This window comes from Alligator mississippiensis, chromosome 13 (genome assembly GCF_030867095.1).
Source record: "Alligator mississippiensis isolate rAllMis1 chromosome 13, rAllMis1, whole genome shotgun sequence".
Lineage (NCBI taxonomy): Eukaryota > Metazoa > Chordata > Crocodylia > Alligatoridae > Alligator > Alligator mississippiensis.
In genome coordinates, this window is record NC_081836.1 from 18,641,133 (window position 1) to 18,661,993 (window position 20,861).

General features: G+C 45.4%; 1 protein-coding gene across 1 annotated transcript in view; it reads right to left on the minus strand.

Moving 5' to 3' along the window:
* The window catches only part of DNAJC11 (DnaJ heat shock protein family (Hsp40) member C11), a 73,594-nt gene that overhangs the window by 1,959 nt on the left and 50,774 nt on the right, over window positions 1–20,861 (minus strand). Inside the window, exons 5-15 of the mRNA XM_019480991.2 lie at window positions 17,819–17,947; window positions 16,670–16,792; window positions 10,754–10,827; window positions 8,520–8,709; window positions 6,839–6,924; window positions 6,281–6,397; window positions 5,045–5,200; window positions 4,685–4,754; window positions 3,422–3,479; window positions 1,868–2,010; window positions 475–604 (exon numbers count right to left, since the gene is read on the minus strand). Of these exons, the coding sequence (XP_019336536.1) occupies window positions 475–604; window positions 1,868–2,010; window positions 3,422–3,479; window positions 4,685–4,754; window positions 5,045–5,200; window positions 6,281–6,397; window positions 6,839–6,924; window positions 8,520–8,709; window positions 10,754–10,827; window positions 16,670–16,792; window positions 17,819–17,947 (1,276 nt within the window). The remainder of the gene's footprint in view (window positions 1–474; window positions 605–1,867; window positions 2,011–3,421; window positions 3,480–4,684; window positions 4,755–5,044; window positions 5,201–6,280; window positions 6,398–6,838; window positions 6,925–8,519; window positions 8,710–10,753; window positions 10,828–16,669; window positions 16,793–17,818; window positions 17,948–20,861) is intronic.

The following is a 20,861-nucleotide window of genomic DNA, read 5'->3' on the forward strand; positions in this document are numbered from 1 at the left end:
CACATACATCCTTGTTACAAGGAAATACTGGATTTATTTAGAAGAGACTTGTATTCTTCAGTCAATTCACAATGCAGTTATTTTGAAGTACAGTGAAACCTGTCACTATATTAACTACCTTGCAGAATGATTCTGGGGACGGTTGCAAAGTCAAATCAAACACTTAATAATATCAACCTCCCATCTCTTCTTATCACCCCATATCTTGACCAGTCAATATGAACAGCTTTTCTTTCCACCACTGACGTCACCACCACCATGAGAAAGAATCAATAGAGATCACCCAGACCGTACTAACTCCTCAGAACTAGCAAATCCAATGTCCCTGCAACTGAGATATCCTAACTGGCAGCTCCATAGTAATACTGACCCCAGTGTTAAGAGCTGACTGCATGGGTGGGTAGTTCCTTTCTTGGCTGCTGGGATTGAGGCCCAGTGACGGGAGGAAAGAAGACTGGAGTCCTGGCTACTTACATTGCTTTGGTATCCTAAGGGCCTCATTGTCAGCAGACATCACTTGGTGCAGAACTCCTCGGAACTGATACAGCACTTTCAAACTCTTGTCTTCACCTACACAAGGGTCATAGAACCCAGGCAGTCCAGCCTTAAGCAAGAAAACCAATATAATTAAGCACAAGAGAACGACACTTTCACGGCTCTTCCACTGGAGCTTTTGGGGTACAACAGAGAAAAGTGGGGAAATTACAAGTGGTTATCTACTCTTTAAAAGTGGGCACTGCCAATATCCAATCTAATCACTGTCCAAGACTAATTAAAAGTTCTTTCCACATACATACCAACATGTTGCTTCTATCATGACATCTGCTTATTTTTTTAATATTTCTCTCCCTTGCTGCTGTTTGAAAGACTTGCACAAACAACAGGGGAAATTGACTCTCTAGGAAAAAAAGCAAAAGCAGCTACCCTACCCAGTGCTCTGAGTCAGCTGGAAACAACAGGAAAGAATCATTTTCCCTTCCCACATTTCTTGCAGTGATTTTATCCTTAACAACTGCAGATAAGCCAATCTCAGCTCCCTGTGACTTTCATGCTGATTCTCCCACAACAGCATTTATTACACAGCTCATAATAGGCCTAAGGCATTCCCCTCCCTCAAGCTATGACCATGCAGAAGAAGGAAGAGAGTATCAAAAACTGCCTAGATGCACTTATACTAGAGTGGGCTGTGCTCCTGGACAGTTTAGCTGCACTCTGCCTGGTGAGTAAGCTGTACAACAGGAGTGGAAAGGGGCCTGCAGTAGATGTGAACACTAAGAACACAAGGCACAGATGCCAGTTTCCATAGTCCTAGAGTCAATGGAACTGGAAATTGAGCCTCAACTGACAAACATCATCCACGTACTAGATCCTATAAAAAAATATTTAACAAGGTAATTACTGTATCTTGGATTAGAACAGCTCAAGACTGGAGGTAATTTGTTATTGCCAGATGCAGTTTTCCCAGTTTAACATGAAGCAGCAATCAGAATGAGCTGTCTCTTTAGAAACAAAGGCTTTGTTGCTAGGGGATGAAAGGAGAGGCTGAGAACCATGCCTCTTGCCGCCCATCTTGAAGCGACTCAAACTATTCCTGCTGCATTGCTCCAAAGTCAGTAACGGACTTCCTGCCCCACAGAGAGCATTGTGTTGATTCAAGAACTAGGAAAACTATCACAAAGATAGGGACAGCATGACTCACAGCACTGGTACAAACACTGGTTCTCCGGATCTAGATTGGCTAGCTCCAACTAGATTACTAAATCCCCCACCACAGCAAAATATACGGTAATTTAGATGGATACTTAAGAGCTCTGCTGCCTTGTCAGACCCTGTGGTTTCCTTGAGCACTCACACAGTCAGCACATACCTTGGATGCCTCTGTTAGGATGAGCTTGGAGTCCTTCACCATGCATTGCAGAGGGATGGTCACATCAATCACTTTCACCTTCTCATTCTTCCGGCTGTTATCGTTGACAAACTTCCCATACCAGGCATTCACTACAATCAGACCTGCATTTTGCACAGGGACACCTCCATGGGCAAAGGCTGCCTTGAGCACCTGGGCAGCAACTAAAGAACCCAGCTCATGCCCTCACCTAACATCTTCCTGGAAAGATTCCCATATCCTTCAGCACACCAGGACAAGCCCAGCCAGAATGAAAGGAGAATTTCTGCACTGACCCGTGACCCTCTGAAACCTAACCAAGCGGGAAATAGGGCACAGGCAGATACCTTCCACCTCCTACCACTACCTTTGATCCAGGCCAATCCCTTCCTAGTAAAGCATTTCCACTTCTAAGTTCAGGATTAACAGAAGATGACTGAGGCAGTTCACATTTCTCAGAACAATGATTTTAGGTTGTCCACAGATTTAGGCAGCTGTCACTGCAGCAGTTACACTCAATTCACCCTCTGAATGTTATCTTTGAAAGCATAAAGCCCAAGAAGTCATACAGCATTTAGATTTCCAAGTTAAGGTCTACTGGCAAATTACATTGCTCTGGAATGACAGAATTCTAGGGTGCCTATACACATGCAGTGAGGCTGCTCCGGCGCGCTGTAATTACAGCATGTTAGAGCAGCCTCACTCGAGTAATCAAGTCTGCTGGAGCATGGTAATTACCATGCTCCAGAAGACTCCCATGTGTCGTGTAGTAGTGTCCCCACACTGAAAAATGGTTTGGTCAGCTTTAGTTAAAGCGCCCCTGCTGCCATTTTTCAGCATGAGAATGCTGATACATGAGATGCTCCAGGCGCTTTAATTAAGCAGCTCTTGGGACTGCTCTAATTAAAGCTTCTTTGTCACCCCTCAACCCGGAGCATGTATATAAACACCCCACAACTCAAGATAACTGATATATACACAGACATTTATGGCTTTTTACAGTGGTCTCCCAGCTCTTAGGGTAGAAGTCAATGGAGAAAGCTGCTGGTGCCTATCCAGTATTTCCTGAATTCTCCTGGCTCTAAGTTCAAAGCCAGACCACATCCCCCAGCAACATGTTAGAACACTACTGGGTGTCCCCTCCTCCCTTCTGCTGCATTCTGTGTAGACACCCGAGATAAGCTTGTACTGGGGCCTTCCCCTGTCTGTACAGCAGACATGGACTTAAACTCATTCTGGCATGGGGGGCATCAGCAGGGCAAGACTAGGGGGTGGGGCAATCTTAGGGGAGCACTACCGCTGTGTGCTCCCCTACCAGCCAGGGCACTAGCGCTCTCAGGGGGGCACATGCCCCCCCGCTCCCCGTATACGCATCACCTATGCATTCTGGATTTGTATTGAGCGTGAAAACTGAAAACCCACAGATATCTCTTACGTCTACCTCCCACTTGTCTCTCCCCTGTCCTCCCACCTCTGCAGAGGTGCCCTTCCTCTCCCCAAACCTGCAGAACAAGCAATGTGTGCTGTGCTCTTTACCCATCTTGGCTTCCTCTGCCTCAATTATCCTCCGGACAGACTCCTGCATCAACCGAACCTGCCACGACAAAGAATAGAATAAAATCCAGCAGCAAAAGAGACTGTTTAAGAGATGCAAAGAAGTCCCATGTGGAAGCAGCTTCCTTTAGCCAAAGAGGGCCAGAGTCAGGTGAAAGAATTAGGACACATCTGCAGGCCAGGGCCTAAATATCACCTGAGAGCCAGCTAAGCAGCATATGAAATTGAGACTAAGAATAAAGAATAAAATGGGAAATTTAGTGCCATAACACAGAGCGCTGGGCTAGTCCTGCCTGGAAATCACTCAAGCCCAAAAGCAGCATCCCAAACAAATACAGGAGAAAGTATGCAGGAGACCCTGAAATCCACTTCCCATGTGGACAGCATGCTGTCATGGGGCTATGAATAGGGACCTACCAAAATCCTGGCAGAAGTGGACTGTGTGGCAGCTCCTTTAATCTTGCAGGTTCCCCCGCACGCACCCCCTGCCAATTGGGGTTTTAAATACGGTGCCATTTTTGCCTCCGGGCCAATCAGCAACAAGCAGCAGGGTCACTGGGGCCCCTCAGCCAATCAGCAACGGGGCAGGGCACACAGAGGAACCTGCAAGATTAAAGGAGCTGCCATGCAACCCACTTCCACTGTGATTCTGGTAGGTCCCTATCAAAGGTCCCAGAGTGCACAGGCCTGCCAGTCCCCCAGACTTCCTAAATTAGGTGGTTGTAGCTACAGGAGCTCCAGTTGGCAGCCTACTGTGCAGAGCTTCCAGCTTCTCCCATATGCCTGAATTTTAATTATTTGTGTCCCCCCTCAGTTTTACTTTTACACATCCCCTGCCCAGAAATTAATTCTGTCCCTTCACCTAGCCCCATATCCAACTATCCTCAGCTCCCCACACTGGTGCTGTCCATTTGTTCAGAGAAAAAAGAGGGAGTCAGCAGCTAAGCTTCCCTGGGCTACAGGGCTTTTTGTTCGTGTCAGCAGCAAAATCAAGGGGGCTCCCCCAAAATGAGGCTGATATCCATAAAAGGGCTGGAGCTTCTTCCAGCACTACCAGTCCAGTCCTGCCCAGAATCAGGTGACTTCAGAAACCAAGCAAGTTAGCAGCTGGCAGTACAGTGCAAGTTCTACATGCTGACCTGGGAGCACAGCTAGAGAATACAGCATGTGACCTGCATGCAACAAAATCATCAACCCAAGGACGATGCCACCCAGCAAGGGTGCAGGGAAGGAGAGAGCACTTACTGCAGCTTCTGCCTCCTGTTTCTTCTGTAGGATGTCACTGGCTGTGCTTTCCCTTTGCTTCTCCAACTCTCTGATAAAAGGAAGTTAAACATAATTTTAAATGCGATACAGCCACAAGAAGGCACTTCCAATACTACCCATCTCAACATACACGACACCCCAATGAATGAGGGCCACCACCTACCCAAGCTGCCATCAAGCTGTGCTGTGGGTCTGTGTACAGCCCTAATCCTTCAGTGCTCCATTTTTCCTCAGGCTTCCAGAATGCTACATAGCGACTGTACCTCAGATACCCCAGCACTTGACCCACCACCCAAAGACAACTGGGCAGGAGTACCCAACCCCATACTCAGAACTCACTTCTCCTTTTGTGCTTGGAGGTAGGGTTTGATGATTAGCCTATGCATGGCAAAGTAGATAACTAGGGGTCCCACGGTGGCATAGAATACAGCACTGGGAAGCAGCTGATCTGTCAGATGGATAGGGAAAAAGTAGGTCTGGCTAGCCCTGTTCAACCTAGAACAAAGGAGAACAAAGTGGCTGGTCACAGCAACCCTGGAATTCTAAAGGGCCCAGCAGAATAGGTCCAACAACAGCCAGTGGCAGGGGATCCAATTCAGTGACAGCAGCCAGCAAAGGCCATGAGATGGTCTGAACTCTGAACCTTCAAAAGGCAAACATCTCCTAGACCAAATCAGAGCAATCGCAAGGCACACTGCAGAAGCCTGCCAGACCCTTATGTGGAAGGGACAGATGCTTCTTCTGAAAAAATCCACTGCTGCACTGTTCTCACTCACTGAATGACCTACTCACTGGATTTTAACCAGCAAGACTAGATCGGTTACCTGTCCCTGTGCACAGCATGGAACACAATGTTCCCAGCTGCACAGCAACAGTGGATACTCACAACAGAAAGAAGTCACACTCATGCATGTGTCTTGCAGGAAGAATATGAAAGATTTTACCATAAGCAGGTGGCAAACAATTTCAGCAAAGATCAGCTTCTCATTAGGACTGGAATCCAGAGCTGGGCTAATTACAGCAGTGTTTGCATGCCCTCTGCTGGCAAAGTCAAAGTATGCACTATAATATAGCAACACAGTAGGGGCTCAGTGTCTTTTTCTAATGCATGGTATTAGAAACATGTCAGTTTTCATTAGTTAACTGTAGCAATATAGATGGCTCTAAATATTTGCCAGGGTATAAAGTTACTAGTGCTGGAACACAATTCAAGATATTCTTGAAACAGGAAAAAAAAGTCCCCAGCCAGTTTTGTACCAGTTTCTTACAGTGATGTTCTAAACCTGTCTTTAAAAAGCACCCTCAGATTACTTTTATTTTCTTACAAACTGGATATGATTGAGATCTCAGCACCAGACAGAGGAATGCTGGCAATATGTACTTGGCTTCAGAGGGCGACATGTCTATCTCAAAAGCAAGGGCAGCTGCAATCTGTTCCTTTTTTATTGCATGCATGTGCATCACTGCCTTTGGGCTCTATTTGCCAATATGTCTGGAACACCCACATCAGGGAGGCCCTGATGTAATGTGGAGCAGAGATGCAGGAGATACATTACAGTTATTAACTTAACTGACTTGATTTTCAGGGACACGCCTTGGGGAACACCAACACTGACAGTAGCTCCTAAAATACTGTGCCTGGAAATCTTCCTCTCCGCTCCATATTCCACCACGGTCCCAAATAAACCAGCCCTGGAACAAGAGAACCAGAGAACAGTCAAGCAAGGGCAAGCTCTCTGATCTCTCTCATAGCTAAATTTTATTTATTGTAGTTTCACAAAGTTTCAAGCAAAATAAAACAAGAGGAATCTACATAACAAGGAACATGCTGTGTACAGGAAAGGTTAGTTAGTGAGAGTGATTCACCCTGAAAATACAAGATAAGACCAAGAAGACAGGAGTCTTCTGCAGTGATTACAGGCCAAAGGTTCAGTTAAGCCACTAAGACTCCGGCCATTCATTTTACCTGATTAACAGGGAGAATTAGAATTCAAGGGAAGCCAACATTCAAACAGGACAGTACAAGCACAGATGTAGTGCACAGGTTGTGCAGGCCTGCAGCAGTGGCGATCAGATTTCCCTGCAGGACTCTCTGATGCATGGCTGGCATGAACATCCCACGGCCACACTTACTTGAGAGAGCCTTTGACTCTTGTGTGATCCTCATCCTGAAACTTATGCTGGTAACTGATCATCATGAAGGAGTTGGGGATTCCCAGCTGAAACACCAGAGAAGCATGAGTGTGTGGGAAAGCATCACTAGTCACCACTGTGCATCCCCAGCCACCGCTGTGCATCTCCACAAAATCCCCTTTCTACTCAGACCCTTATGCAAAGTATAAGCATGCCAAGAGCTCTCCCCTGCACGCCACTACTCATGACTGGAGCTGTTCTACGCTCACAGTGACTGGCCCCGTAAAGCACTGGAGCCTTTACAGGGGAGAGGACTAAGGTTTCAGGATACACGGGAGATCCCCTTTTACAGAATAATCTGCAAAGCAACAACCAGAGGAGAACTGGCTTAAAAGGGCAGTGTCAGTTGGTTTAATGCCAAGGTTTCTATTACTATATCTGGTGAAAAATACTGCGTTTACTCAAATCTAAGACAACCCTAAATTTAAGACACCTCCCCCAATAATTAGGTTCTATACATGGAAAATTTATAAATTTGTTATAAATTTTCCATGTATAGAATCTAATTATTAGAAGGTGATCTTTAATTCATGCCCCCACTGCAGGGGGCCAGGTGGGGAGGCAGGTGGTGTAGGGAGATCAAACAACTTGCCCCTGCTTGTACCTGCCCCCACTAAGCTATGCTCCCCCTTTACCCTCCCCAGCCTCTGCTTCATCCGTCCCCAACTTTTAACCTTGCTCAATGCTGGCAGACTTCATCCCTGTTTTAGCCCAAGGCACTGAGCATGGCCTCAGCCTAGCCCTCATAGCAGCTCTGTGGACTGTGCATCACTATTATGGAGTCAAGCTGGGGGAATGCTCAGTGCCCAAGGCTGCAGTGTTCATGGAGCCTTGCCGGTGCACAGCAAGGGGTAGGAGGAGGGGAAGAGGGGCCAGCAGAAGACCAGAGGCTGCATGAGGAGCAGAAATGGCAGGAAGAGACTGTAGGAGGGAAACAGTGGGGTGCAAAGGTGGGGGAGGGGCATGGAAGAGCCCACAGGTAACAGCTACAACTATGACCAAACCCCAAATAGGAGTCTGAGCCCACAGGTAACAGCTACAACTATGACCAAACCCCAAATAGAGCCTGAGCCACAGCAGCTGCCTACCCACCCAACCTCCATGGCCCTTGTTTGTGATTCTAAGATGAGGAGCTCCCCTTCCCATGTTAAATAGGGAAAAAAGCCCATCTTAGAATCAAGTGATATGGTAAGCTTCCAGGCACCCTTAAAGAGAGCAACTGGCAGCTGCTTGCTTTATCCCAGACTAATGGGATCCTTCTGAAGTCCCCCACTCCATTCCTACCTAGCCCCACATTTCTTATTAGGAAGTCACTGCTGGAGTCTACAGGCAAAATGGGTGGGCACACACACTGAACTGCACCAGTGCATCCAGGACTGCCAGATGTCTCCATGCAGCAGGAAGATTAGTGTTTCTTCCCAGACAAAGGGGAAAATTAAGGCTGTTCTCAAACACTTCCCTGAAGCACTGTGCCTTAGGCTGGGTAGCAAGCATGTCTAATGACCCAAAGACACCTCCAAAGAGCTAGGCCATTTCTGTGCCAAACATGCTACAAGCTCCCCCAGTGAATAAGGGACTGCCAGGGAGCATTCTCCACTGCACACAGCAGTGAAGGACTCACTTGCATTGCCACTGTGAAATGGCTGCTTTCGGTATCCCGGACAATACTTGTGTTCATGGATGACTGGATACCCCATCGCCACTGTAAATAGCCCATGGTGTTCTTATCTAGGTTTCGTGCCAAGACAGTTGTGAGGCCTGGTTGGATCCCATGGGATGAAAACTGCAGAGCACAGTGCGTAGTGATGAAGCTAAAAGAAACAAGGAGAGTCATGGCAGCGACAGTAAGTACAGAGACTTCCTTCACACTGCCTCAAACTCAGAAGCATCAGTAGGCAGGGCACCGCAAGAAGCATTTGCTGCAAGCTGCAGGCACAACTCTCCAGGTCCAACAGAACCATCAATCAGTTTAGACAGTGCGGAGTAATGACAACTGATAGGAAACTGCCACAAAAGTAGACCCCAGTCCAGCCACAGGGACCACACTAGGACCAGCCTAATGGAATCTTTGAAACACAAAGCTTTGCTGTCCAATAGATATGACCTGGGAATTCATGGAGTTGGCATCCTCAGCTGCTAGACAGGCTTCCAATTGCTGTTCAGCAGTTCCCTGGTATTAGCATGAGAAATGGCATCAGTCAGCTACATACAGGAGAGTGCTATGATGTACTCAAGGGACTACAATGTTTGCAAATCAGGAGGTCTCTGAAGGCAGGAGACTGCATTGCCACCAATGATCCAGAGGCTCCAATACACAGAAGTAACCACCACCACCACCTCATATGGTACTGCAAAGAATGATGGCTCAGTCCTGTGCCAGCCTGCATCCGCCTAAGGGTAAACCCTGCACTACTTCTGTCCTATGTCATCTATTTTCTGAGTGTCACCACTGCTCTCTTGCACAAGTCCCATAAAGCCCCAGAGGAGTGGCCAGGATTCTGAAGAATATTATTGAACATTACTGCTGCACAACATCCTGAGGCTTGTGACAGAGATCACTTGAGCTTTGGTCCCCTTCCCTCATCAACTTGTGGAAAGACATTCATATAATTTAGAGCCACAAAGCAACCTGTTTTTTGCAACATAACTGACATTCAGGATCAACCTCTGAAAAAAATCCAAGACATCTATTTGTTCTGCCTTCCCCTTCAGATTATGAATAAATGGCTTAATTATACTCACCCTATTGCCATTGTGGGACACTAAGTCACTTTAATGGTCCCTTGTCCTACATGGCAATGCCAACCTGCTTATTTGCCTTCCAAATGCAGGCATATCCCCCCCCCCCCCCCCCCCCCCCATTTTCTCTTACATCCCAAGCAGAGCCAGCACCCTTGTCACAGCAGCAAAAGGACAACCAAATTACAGTCTGTGGGTTCACTTTGAAAATAAGCAAACTGCCATTCCTGCTCTCCTGTGGGCGATGCTACAGTGAACTGGGTCAGAATCCTTCTCATTTTAGGTACAGATATTCATTTCATTTCTTCATTTTTCTTTTTAAACACAAACGTGGCAAGGAGTTTAACAAAGGCTTTCTACACTTGACTGTCAAAGCTGGCATGTTTGCTTGCAACTCCAGCCCACTCTGTTGACCTCCACATTCTTGCCGATAGTTTGCAAAAAATAGTTTTCTTTAAGAACCTTTCTGAAAGGTTGCAAGGGTGCCATCTGCTGGTTACAGCATGGCATGCCACCCCAAAGAAGCTGGTGCAGTGTACATAAAGCTTAAAGCAACATAAAATAGGAAAATAAGATAGCATTCGTTTCCAAAATGATCAACCCATAAAGGAATAACCACTTTCAGATGAGACTAAAAAAAAGTTGTGAAGCACCATTCTTATTTCCTTCATGGTAACCTGGATCACATGCCATGAAACTATTTACAGTAGCAATACTGTAAACGGCAGCAAAGTTTTGTACACATACAAGCTTAACTGTATGTGTCTGTGCATTTCTGTATTCTTTCTCTGCTAAGTCTTTAAAGACTATTGTTTAACAATTCCCTCCCAGCCTGACCTGACAGCAGTCAGACTCCTGTTTTTAAGGACACCACGCCAGGGCACACTGACTGCGAGGTCAAAAATCCAGGATTATGACTTCACAACCAAAGCAAATACATATCCAAGGGTGAGAGAGAGCAGCGTATTGAACCCCAGAGCATAATTAAAAGTATGAGGCATAATAAAAAAGAACAAAAACATGAATACATATGCAACCTAAATATACAAATACACAATAGCATCAGTATAGAATATTAAAATAAAGAGGGCGCACAGTAGCTTTTCATATATTTACCATCTTGGTGTAAGGTTACGAAGTATCTTCAAACCAAGGACAGGTCCCTGAAGGTCTCCAGCTTCAAACTCTAGCTGTTTAAACATAAGAGGCAAACCGGTTTAGGAAATTACTGACAACAACTATACAGCACTTCCTCACATCTTTATCCTGATGATTTTGCACTACGGACATGTGTCAGTGTAGCATACACAATTCATGACTGTCCACTTTAGCCACCAGCCTTTTCTACTAGTGTTAGGTTCAGGATGAGTAGAGTCTCAATGATACTAGTAAAATATCTGCTGATTTTACATCAGCTCATCTGAATAGGAGCAGTGCCTGACCTAGTCCCTGAAGTGAAAGGCATGACATTTCCACCAAAGTTCCAAGGTAGCAACTGATGGTTTAGTCCCCAGATGATTCCTCTTAACAGACACACCTACCCATCCAGCCAGGATGGGGGGCGAGGGGGTACAAAAGCAGTCATCTGTGATGCAGGGGTGGCTACAATCCAGCTCCAGCACCCTCCTCCACTCACCAGTGCAGGCAGACCTACAGGAAACTTTGGGGACTTCTTTTATAAATCCCCACAGCACGTAAGAACCCCATCCACTTCCCCTCCATGCTCAAAAGTATGCCCCCGCCCTGCCCCTTCCCCACCTACTTCTGCTGCTTTCTCTGCTGTACAGGGGAAGCTTCAAAACTGCTCCTACCTGATCCAGCCAAGTTCTGTGGTGGCTGGGTTCAGCTAGGAACAGTGAGGGTAGCAGCAGCAGCGATCGGTGGGCTCCTCTACCCTGCCCAGTTCCTGGGAGCTGACACAGGGAGGGGGAAACCCCCCACCCACTACAACTGCCCTGTCACTGTCCAAGTTGAGCCCAGCCTCTACACAGCCTGGCTGGAGTGGCCAGAAGTGCCCCTATGACAGTGGGGAAAAGTAGCAGCAGTGGGTAGGGGAGGGAATGTGCCTTTGGATGTAGAGGGAAGGGGAGGGGAGAATTCTTGCATTCTTTGGAGACAAAAAGAAGCCACCAGAGGCTCCCATGCTACAGTTCAATCCAGTGGAGGGGAGGTAGAGGTGCAGCCATGCCACTGCATCCTCTTTGGATCCGCCTCTGCATGTGCATGCACACGCACATATACACAAAATCGCAATGTTTAGAGAAGCAAAGCTACAGATTTTTTATTATTATGTCTGTAACAGAGACCTCCATCTCCTCTTACACAGTCCATTAGACAACAATTACTGCATCCCAGAACAATTCATAACTGGTAACCTAAACAGAATCCTATTCCTAATTTCCTGCCTTTGTCTGATCTGGAGATTCAGTGTGACACCTAACTTCTAATAGTTCTTAACATCACTGTCTATGATGCTGAATTGCAGGGTTACTGTATGACGGGGTGGGCAAAATACAGCCGGTGGGCCAGATCCAGCCCACCAAATGATTTGTCTGGCTTGCAGGCAGGCAGCAGCAGCAACACACAACAGGCCCTGGGCGAGCCGCGCTCAGGCCCCAGCCTCTGCTGGCAGGCAGTGAGACTCCAGCTCTGGCTTCAGGTGAAGGCAACCCTGCCTGCCTGGCAGAGTGCAGCACCAGCAGAAGCCAGGGCCTGAGCACAGCTCACTAAGGGACTGCCATGTGGGGGCAAGCAGGTGGGGCTGTTGCTGCCCAGCATCCCCTATAGTGCCTAGGAGATGCAGTCTGGCCCCGTAGGCCCTGGGCGAGCTATGCTTGGGCCCCAGCCTCAGCTAACAGGCAGTATCCAGGGCCTGCTGAGCCAGACTGCATCTCTTAGGCGCTGCAGGGGACATTGAGCAGAAGCAGCCCTGCCTGTCCATGTGGCATTGCGTGGCAGGCCCTACGCAAGCTGTACTTAGGCCCCAGTGGCTCTGGCCAGTGTGGTGCCAGGCAGGTAGGCAGGGCTGCTTCCACCCAGCATCCCCTGCGGTGCCACCAGAGACCAGCCTGTGCCTGTGAGGGATGGAGCCTGGATACAGGCCTCCATGCTGTCCTGTCCCACCCCACCATCAAGGCTCCTGGGAGCCACAGAGTCTTGGGGGGGGGGGGAGGCGGGAAGAGTGAGGGAGAGGGGGTGTGTACACATGCACCAGGAGCCCTGATGGCAGTACAGGACAACATGGAGGCCTGCAGCCAGGCTCTACCCCTGCCCCCTCCAGCTGTGGACATGACCAGCAGGTGCCAGCTCCAGGCAGGCTGGGAGGGGCAAGCCATGGCATGCCATAGTCCTTATGCTCCCACTTCTGCTCTGGCACTAGCCGCTGCCTAGCTGCAGGGAGCATGTGTGTGCGTGGCCCTCAACAGCTCACTAAAACTCACTAAGTGGCCCTCCAGCCCAAATAATAGCCCACCCCTGGGATATGATCCTGGGTCCCACAGGCTGCTGATATTTTAGAAACAAGTCAGTGATCTTGCAGTCTGGATGAAACACCACTTCCTTTTAAGCTACCTTGGATCATCAAATGCTACTGATCCTGGTTACCCAGGTGAAACGAACTGCATTCAAATGTATGCAGCGAAATATGATCTTCTAGCTTCATTTTAGATGACAGCCCTGTCTCTGGTACACGCCACCTTCAAGAGACGGTGAAAAAAGCTGGACTTTATACCATCTGGCACCTGTCAACCCAATGCCATCATTAGGATTCACAACTTCCAATATACTCTGCATATCTTCCAGAGATCCTGAGGTAGTGTTAGAGTGACGTTGTAGTTACTGGTCCAGGAGTTATGCAAGAGGCAATGATTTCTTAGGGTGATCGCTTTTATTGGACCAACTGCATTCAGTGACCTGATGAAAAGTATCCTGCATTTGAAAGCTTGTCTAACTATCCCAATTCTGTAATTGGTCCAATAAAAGATACCGCCCTAAGAAATCTTTGCCTCTGTCACAGAGATCCTGAGGGTCATTCCAAGTTAAGAGCCACTGAAATCCACAGCCATTGCACCACCCAAACTGGCCAAGCCAGAGTTTTAACAAGCTCCTCCTGTTACTGAATAGAAGTGAGCTAAGGGTACTTTATTATTAATAGTCAGCACTTTTTTTTTAATCTAAACTGTTCACATTAGATTACAACTCCATGAGGCAGGCAGACATTATCCTGATAGCTCAGAGAAACATACAGTAAGGAAATAAGCAATTTCTCCACAGCCACAACACATATCAACCCAAGAGTTTGAGGAACAGCTCACATGCCCTGCTTCCTAGCTTCATGCTTACTGTATTACTCTATACTGTGAATTCAGTGGGTTCTATTTTATGCACACACATGAAGTACCTGGTGTCACACTAACAGTTCATCACACAAACATGCACTTGACATTCTCACTTTTGTTTTGTGAAACTCCAGTTCCAGAAGAGGCACGCTTTTGTTCCTAAAAGAATCTCATGCCAGTTCAGTGACACCACTAATGAATCTAGGTCTTATACTTTGTAGATTAACAGCCTGAAGATTCAGTGTTTCCTGCAGTGATTGTGAAAGGCTGGGCACTTGAGGAAAAGCTGGCTGCCTCTTTGAACTAAAGGAATTCTGTTGGAGACAGTTTGGAAACACAGCTCTTGGCATCCCCTGTACTTTACTATAGGTGCTCTGGCAGATGGTGTTCCCCGGGTATGGCTGACAGCTGAACACTAGTATTAGCATATGAGGTAAGGGTGCAGAGAGCAAGCACTGAATTGCACTAAGAATCAAGCTGATGTAAACACTGCCAGCTCAAAAGGTGAGCTGCAAGGACAAGAAAACAAAGACAGCACTCAAGGGCTGGGGGAGGAAAGAGGCATTCAGTCACTGTTCTAAACTGGATTTAAAAAAAACAATGCAACCTCTGTGCAGAGAAGCTGCTAAGACCCTCTCTGAAAGAAATGATGGTTTGGAAGCAGCTGAATGGACATGGCATATTCAAGGAGGGAGAGCAGAGCTGAGCTCCATCTGCTTTTCACATGCCAAAGGTGGAGCGAATCTCAGAGCTGAAATGGGAGTGAGTACACTGAAACCGTGACTTCCCATTTTAGAACCAACATCTGTTAGCCCTGCCTCAAAGGAACTGTTTTATTGTCAGCTTTTGTTTCAGGCTCTGGTTTCAATTCTGGGTTCAGTCAAAGGGCTTCATTTCTATATAGGCAGCAGAGGCCTAGTTGCTTCTCTTTTAAGATACAGGTCCTTGGTTCCAATGCCTAATTGCAGGTATTTACATTTGGCTCTGGTGCATGGTTTCTAGGTCTCCCAGGTGACCAGAAGAGTTTTCATGGCAGTTTCATGTTAAACCCTATCAGCAGTTCTGTTGCTGCATAGTCTTGGCATCTGTAGAATGTTCTTGCTGTTTCAGTTACTAGTCTGGGTGACTTTCAAGGCTACTATTCAATGTTAATTTGGCACTGTGCAGTCTCATCAGCAGCAGTCGTTCAACTGGTTACCTTTCAATAGGAAGAGTTTCCAGAAACAAGCCTTGTTCCTTACATATCTCCTTAATAGATTTACTATACATTTATTTAGTCATTTGTTAAAAAAAGAAAAAATACCCAAACCATTAGCTCCTATTTTATCATGTCCATCAAGAAACCTGGTCTCCATCACTTCTAAATACCCCTTACCCACAGCACTAGGTAACACATATCATCTTCAAGGACTATGGATTACCTCAAACTAGAGATTCTGACCCTAAATTAAGCACGATTCAGATTCTGGATTTCCCTTTTTCCCTTTCTGAAAAGGAGAGGGGAGTAATGTCATGAGGCATCATATCTTGATACTTTGTGAGTCTTGAAGAATTCAACAGGAAAGAGTGTTGGATTTTACACAGATAGGCTATACAGAGAAACTGGAAGACCAAACAAACAAAAAACTCCTCAAATGCCTCTTTTTCCAAAAGAGACAGCATCTTTTCTGGGCATGTTTAAACAAGTTATTGGACTTAAAGAATTGAACCCTGGTAAAGATGATTTAGTGGCTACATCCAAGACATAGCAGCAAGAATGCAGCCATCTTAATACCTGATTTGTGTTCTTGCAGATTGAGACATTGTAACCAACACCTTGGGGCCCTGCAGCTGTTTATACTGCATTTGACTATGAGTCAAATTGGTTTTCCCTACTACTACATTTGTGAGCAAGAAAGCTGAATCCTGAAAAAAAATCCTGGGTCAATGTCCCAGGATGCAGATCACAAACCTCAGCAGAAACTGCAGGAGGGCTCAGAGAAGCTCATACACTGCATTTATTTTAATCTTTGTGAGGCTGATCTGCCAACAAGGCACCTGAGAAAAATTAAGTTAGAAAGGCTTCAGGCTCTATGGGTGATCATCTAATGTAGTTTTATTAGTCCACAAAAAAACCCTCTCTCAAAGAGCAAAAACATGATAGCCAAAGGAAAAAAAAAAAGAGAAGGCATTAAACAAAAGGGGCGAAAGGCTCTTATACATGTGCACGGCGCCTGCTTCCATATGCTGGAAATCCCAGCAAGTTGGAACAGACTCAATTAATCAAGTCTGCTGGAGCACAGAAACTGATGCACTCTAGGGGCCTTCCACATTATGTGCATCAGTGTCTCAGTGCGTCTCCGCACTGAAAAAATGGTGGCGGGGCACTTGGAAATAAAACACGTCTGATGAGCTTTAGTTCAAAGTGCCCCACTGCCATTTTTTCAGCACAGGGATGCCTGTGGAGACTGATACATGTGACACATGGGCACTTTTAATTAGCACAGCTCGCTAATTAAAGTGCCCGGTGCTGTCCCACAGCACGTGTAAAAATGCCCAAAGAGTCAGTCCTTTAGCTCTTGTTTAAAGCATTTTACCACAGGAAAACAGAACAGAGGAGCCCATCTACTTACGCCAGGTTTGTCATCCAGGCCTGCAGCCCTTCAGTTACTTTGCCCCAGGCCCTGCACCCTGCTCTGGTTGTCTCTGCTCTTACCTCTCCCCATCCCTTGGCTGAAGTCACCCGTCTAAGAGCAAAATTAATTGATCCACCTCCATTCCCATTCTGTGTGGAGAGGTTACCAGAGAGTATTGCAGTATCAGTGGTGGTCAACGGTGCCTGAAAAAGAAAAAAAAACAATTTATTAATATGATATAAGCCACCTGATTTACAGAAACCTAATGAACACATTGCAAGGACATAATCAAAACTGCAGACAGTAGCTGGATTTGTAAGCAAGCAAATACGGGCATGATAATTATATCCATCTTTCTCACTTCCTGGGCCTAGGGGTTTGGACCATATATACCTGCACATTATCAAAATTTCTATAATCAAGCATTACAAAGCTGGAGTACCACATATATACAAGTGACATGCTCTTATGGCACAGAACAATACGTTTACAACCCTACTGTGTGGTCTTTAATTTTGTCAGATCTCACAAATTAAGTAGTATCACGTGCATTAATATTTCACTGGGAGACCTTCAGGGAGTACCCATCTGTGGTACAACAACTCAGTATGGGGCAGACATCCCTGTGGACAGTACTAAGCCAGGGCCCTGCAATACATGTACCTTTCCAGATCAGAAGGAAAACAGAGGTCACAACCTCTCATGCCATTTAAGTTCAACCTGTTGGTAGGAGCTCCTAGGTCTTCACGGACCACCTATGTCATTTCAGATAAGGCGGCAAAAGTAGTCAAACTACAAGATATTTGGAAAAAAATATCCCTCTCCAAACCTTCATTCTTGGAAACTAGGTGAAAAGTTCCCACTAGAATACACTGTCAAATATGAAGTCTTGTGTTTGTTCCTGGAATTTGTGCTTACATCCTAAATACTGCTCTTAAATGTATTCAGTCTATCCTGGCTAGGGATATCTGGTAATGGTAGCAGATTTCATAGTAACAAACCAAAGCCAAAACTTTTGGCATTTTTTCTCTCAAAAATCTATGAGACTATCAACATGCACCCCAGCGATGAGCAAATCTCTACCCTTCCTAACATTAGTAGTTACATCTTTTCATAAATAAAGATGAGAAACCCCTTGAGCAGTGCTTCATCTTCTGTTCCTCTGTGCTGTTGTGCCTCATTAACTCAGATCCCTCTTTATTCTCGGAGTGGTGTTTACTTCACTTTACCTCAATGGACTGGGATATGTGCATTTTGTTAATTTCAATCTGGGGAAAGCTGCTCCCTGGCACATCTTCATATTCTTCATCATAACGATCAAACAGGTCAGTGGCATCTATTCCAACACTAATTGTTCCCTGGGGAAAAGACAAGTGAAACAAGTATCCAGCATTAACAAGTGTCAAATATATCAAGGCCAAAAGGATACAGAGCCTCTGTGTACATTCTACGGTTTAAAGCAAAATGTTTTTATTGCTTTACGATGACACTTTCATTTTTAGTTTTGCCTTTCTTCTTTTGTTACAGAAAAGATACTCACATATAAAACAGGAAACTGAATGAATATATAAGGAAATTGAAGGGAAAAAGTATCTGTATGAAGTACTGTGAAATTCACAAAGCAAATGGGACAAAGGACAAACCTTTTCAATTCTGGAAATCATTTGTAAGAGCTGAGATAAAACATTTATACAACCCTTAACTGTAACAGAAGGAAATAGAATATTTCAGACAAAAGAGATTTTATTTCCCTGGCAAGGCTGACCATTGTCCTGTCAATTTTTTAAAACTAAACCAATTTATCTCAGCGATTAATCTCTTCCAACAAAGCCAAGTCAGAAATCCTCTAATCCTCCTCCTCCACTGAAATGGTCTCATTTTGAGCTGTATTAACTACTTGAGATACATCAAATAGGTTATATCTTACTTCTGTGTCTTGATTTCATGAACCTCCTCTTGTAATCAGTAAAAGGGTTTGAGGAATACACCACTTAGGAAGCATTAACCATTTGACTCTATGGTCTTGCCTGAAGCAATATTCCAAGGGATATTAGAGGCTACAGTTAAGTTGTCTGGCTAGCTGCTGTCATGTTCATTCAAAGTAATTGCGAGAATGGCCCCAGGTATGAAAGGGGTAAAATCAGATCCTTGTTTGGCTCATAATTACAGGCAACCCTTGCTTAGCACTCTTAATTGGTTCCGGAAAAACCGAGTGCTAAGTGAAATAACATTAAGTGAAACCAATTTTCCCATAGGAATGAATGTAAATAGAGATAATTCATTCCCGAAGCTCCCCACTCATACTATAAAATAGCTGAAATCCCCCGCTAGTACTATAAAATCAATGAATTCAAACATCTAAATGTATGTAAATACTTTAACACTTTGAATTAATGTATAAAATTACAAAATAAAGTTCTGAACTGTATGCACAGGTGCACTTTCACTTTCTGCTCTTTAGGCTTCCTTCAGCACTCAGAATCAGAGCAGTCAGGGTTAATGTCAGTTTCAGGGGATTTTGAAATGCTTGGCTGAGGATTTTTTTTGAGGGCTGGCTGCAGGGGTTGAAGCCAGAATTGTGCACTTGCTGAAGAAGGAATCCACTGATAGCTGTACTTAAGTCTTCTTCTTTTCATCATAAAACAGCCTATAACAATTGACTTCATTGTTAATTTCTCTTGCAACTGCAGAACTGGCCCTGCATGTCAGGGTCATTCTCAAAGTAAGAAAAAAAAGCTTCAAGATGTTTGAAAGCTTCAGCCATGACTGTGCTGGTTAAAGCCCTTGCTGGCTGAACATCTTCCTTAGCATCTTCTTCTTCTTCATGGCTTCTCTGCTGCTCTATTTGAATGAGGTCCTCATTGCTCAATTCCTCCCTGTTGGAATTGATCAACTCCTGAATGACCTCAAGTTCAAGTTCATTAAATCTAATTTTCCTTCCAAGCTCAATTATACTGTCCTGAATTATCACCACTGGTTTCTCAACCTCTTGGGAAGCCTGGACACAGTCTGCCCAAAGCTTTCGCCAGACACCATTCATTGTTTTGGAGGCAACTTCATCCCAGGCACTTGAAATGTTATCTATTGCCTTGTGGATATTCTAGCCCTTCCAAAATTCTTTTAGGGTTGGAGCCCTCTCTCCTGTAGCCCTGACTGCTTGGGCAAATGTTTTCCTTATGTAATAAGCCTTAAAGGCAGCAATGACACCCTGGTCCATTGGCTGTATGATGTAGGTGGTATTTGGGGGCAGAAAAACAACTTTTGCATTATCACTGAGGTCATCAAGTGTGGTAGGATGCCCTGGTGCATTGTCTAAAATGAGAAGTGCCTTGTGGGACAGATTGTTCTCAGCACAATATTTCTCAACTGCAGGACAAAAATAATCCCTGAACCAACTCTGAAAGACTGACATTGTCACCCAGGTCTTCTTATTAGACTTCCAAATGCCTGGCAGACTGCTTTTAAGACACCCCTTGAGGGCCCTGGGGTTTTCCGAGTGATATACAGGCAATGGTTTCAATTTAAAACCCTCTGCAGCATTACCACCAAGCAATAAAGTAAGTCAATCCTGGGACACCTTGAAACCTGGAATCGACTTCTTTGTGGAAACGTAGGTCCTAGAAGGCATCCTCTTGCAGAAGAGGCCTGTCTCATCAGCGCTGAAGACTTGTTGAGACATATAAGCCCCCTCCTCAATAATTTCCACAAACTTATTTCTATAGCTGGAAGCTGCCTGGGTGTCAGCACCAGCAGCCTCCCCCTGAATAGAAACATTATGTAAGTTGCTGAGCTTCTTAAATCTTTCGAACCACTCCTTACTTGCATAAAAAGGCTCAGAAGCAGACCCCTCAGGCAAATTTTTCTGTAAATCATCATACAGACTCTTAGCCTTCTTCCGAATAAGCAGCATACTCAAGGGCATATGATGTCGAGTTGTATCCTCAGTCCACACACTTAACAGCCTCTCCATTTCTAACATAATTGGAGCCATATTCCTACTGAGTTTCAAAGCATTCAAAGGAGTTACAATTCTACCACATTCTTTTATTTTGTCTTTATTCTTCAATATGGTCCTAACAGTTGACCCAGTCAAATTCAACGCTCTACAGACCTCATTCTGGCGTTCCCCTGCTTCAATTCACTTCAGGACATCCAATTTAAGCTCCAGCATTACGCTTTTTCGCTTTTTTTATCTCAGCACTTGCACGCTAAGAGTCAGCTAGACGTTTCTGACTCATGGTGCAACACAAAAAACGAAGCAAGACAGTAGCA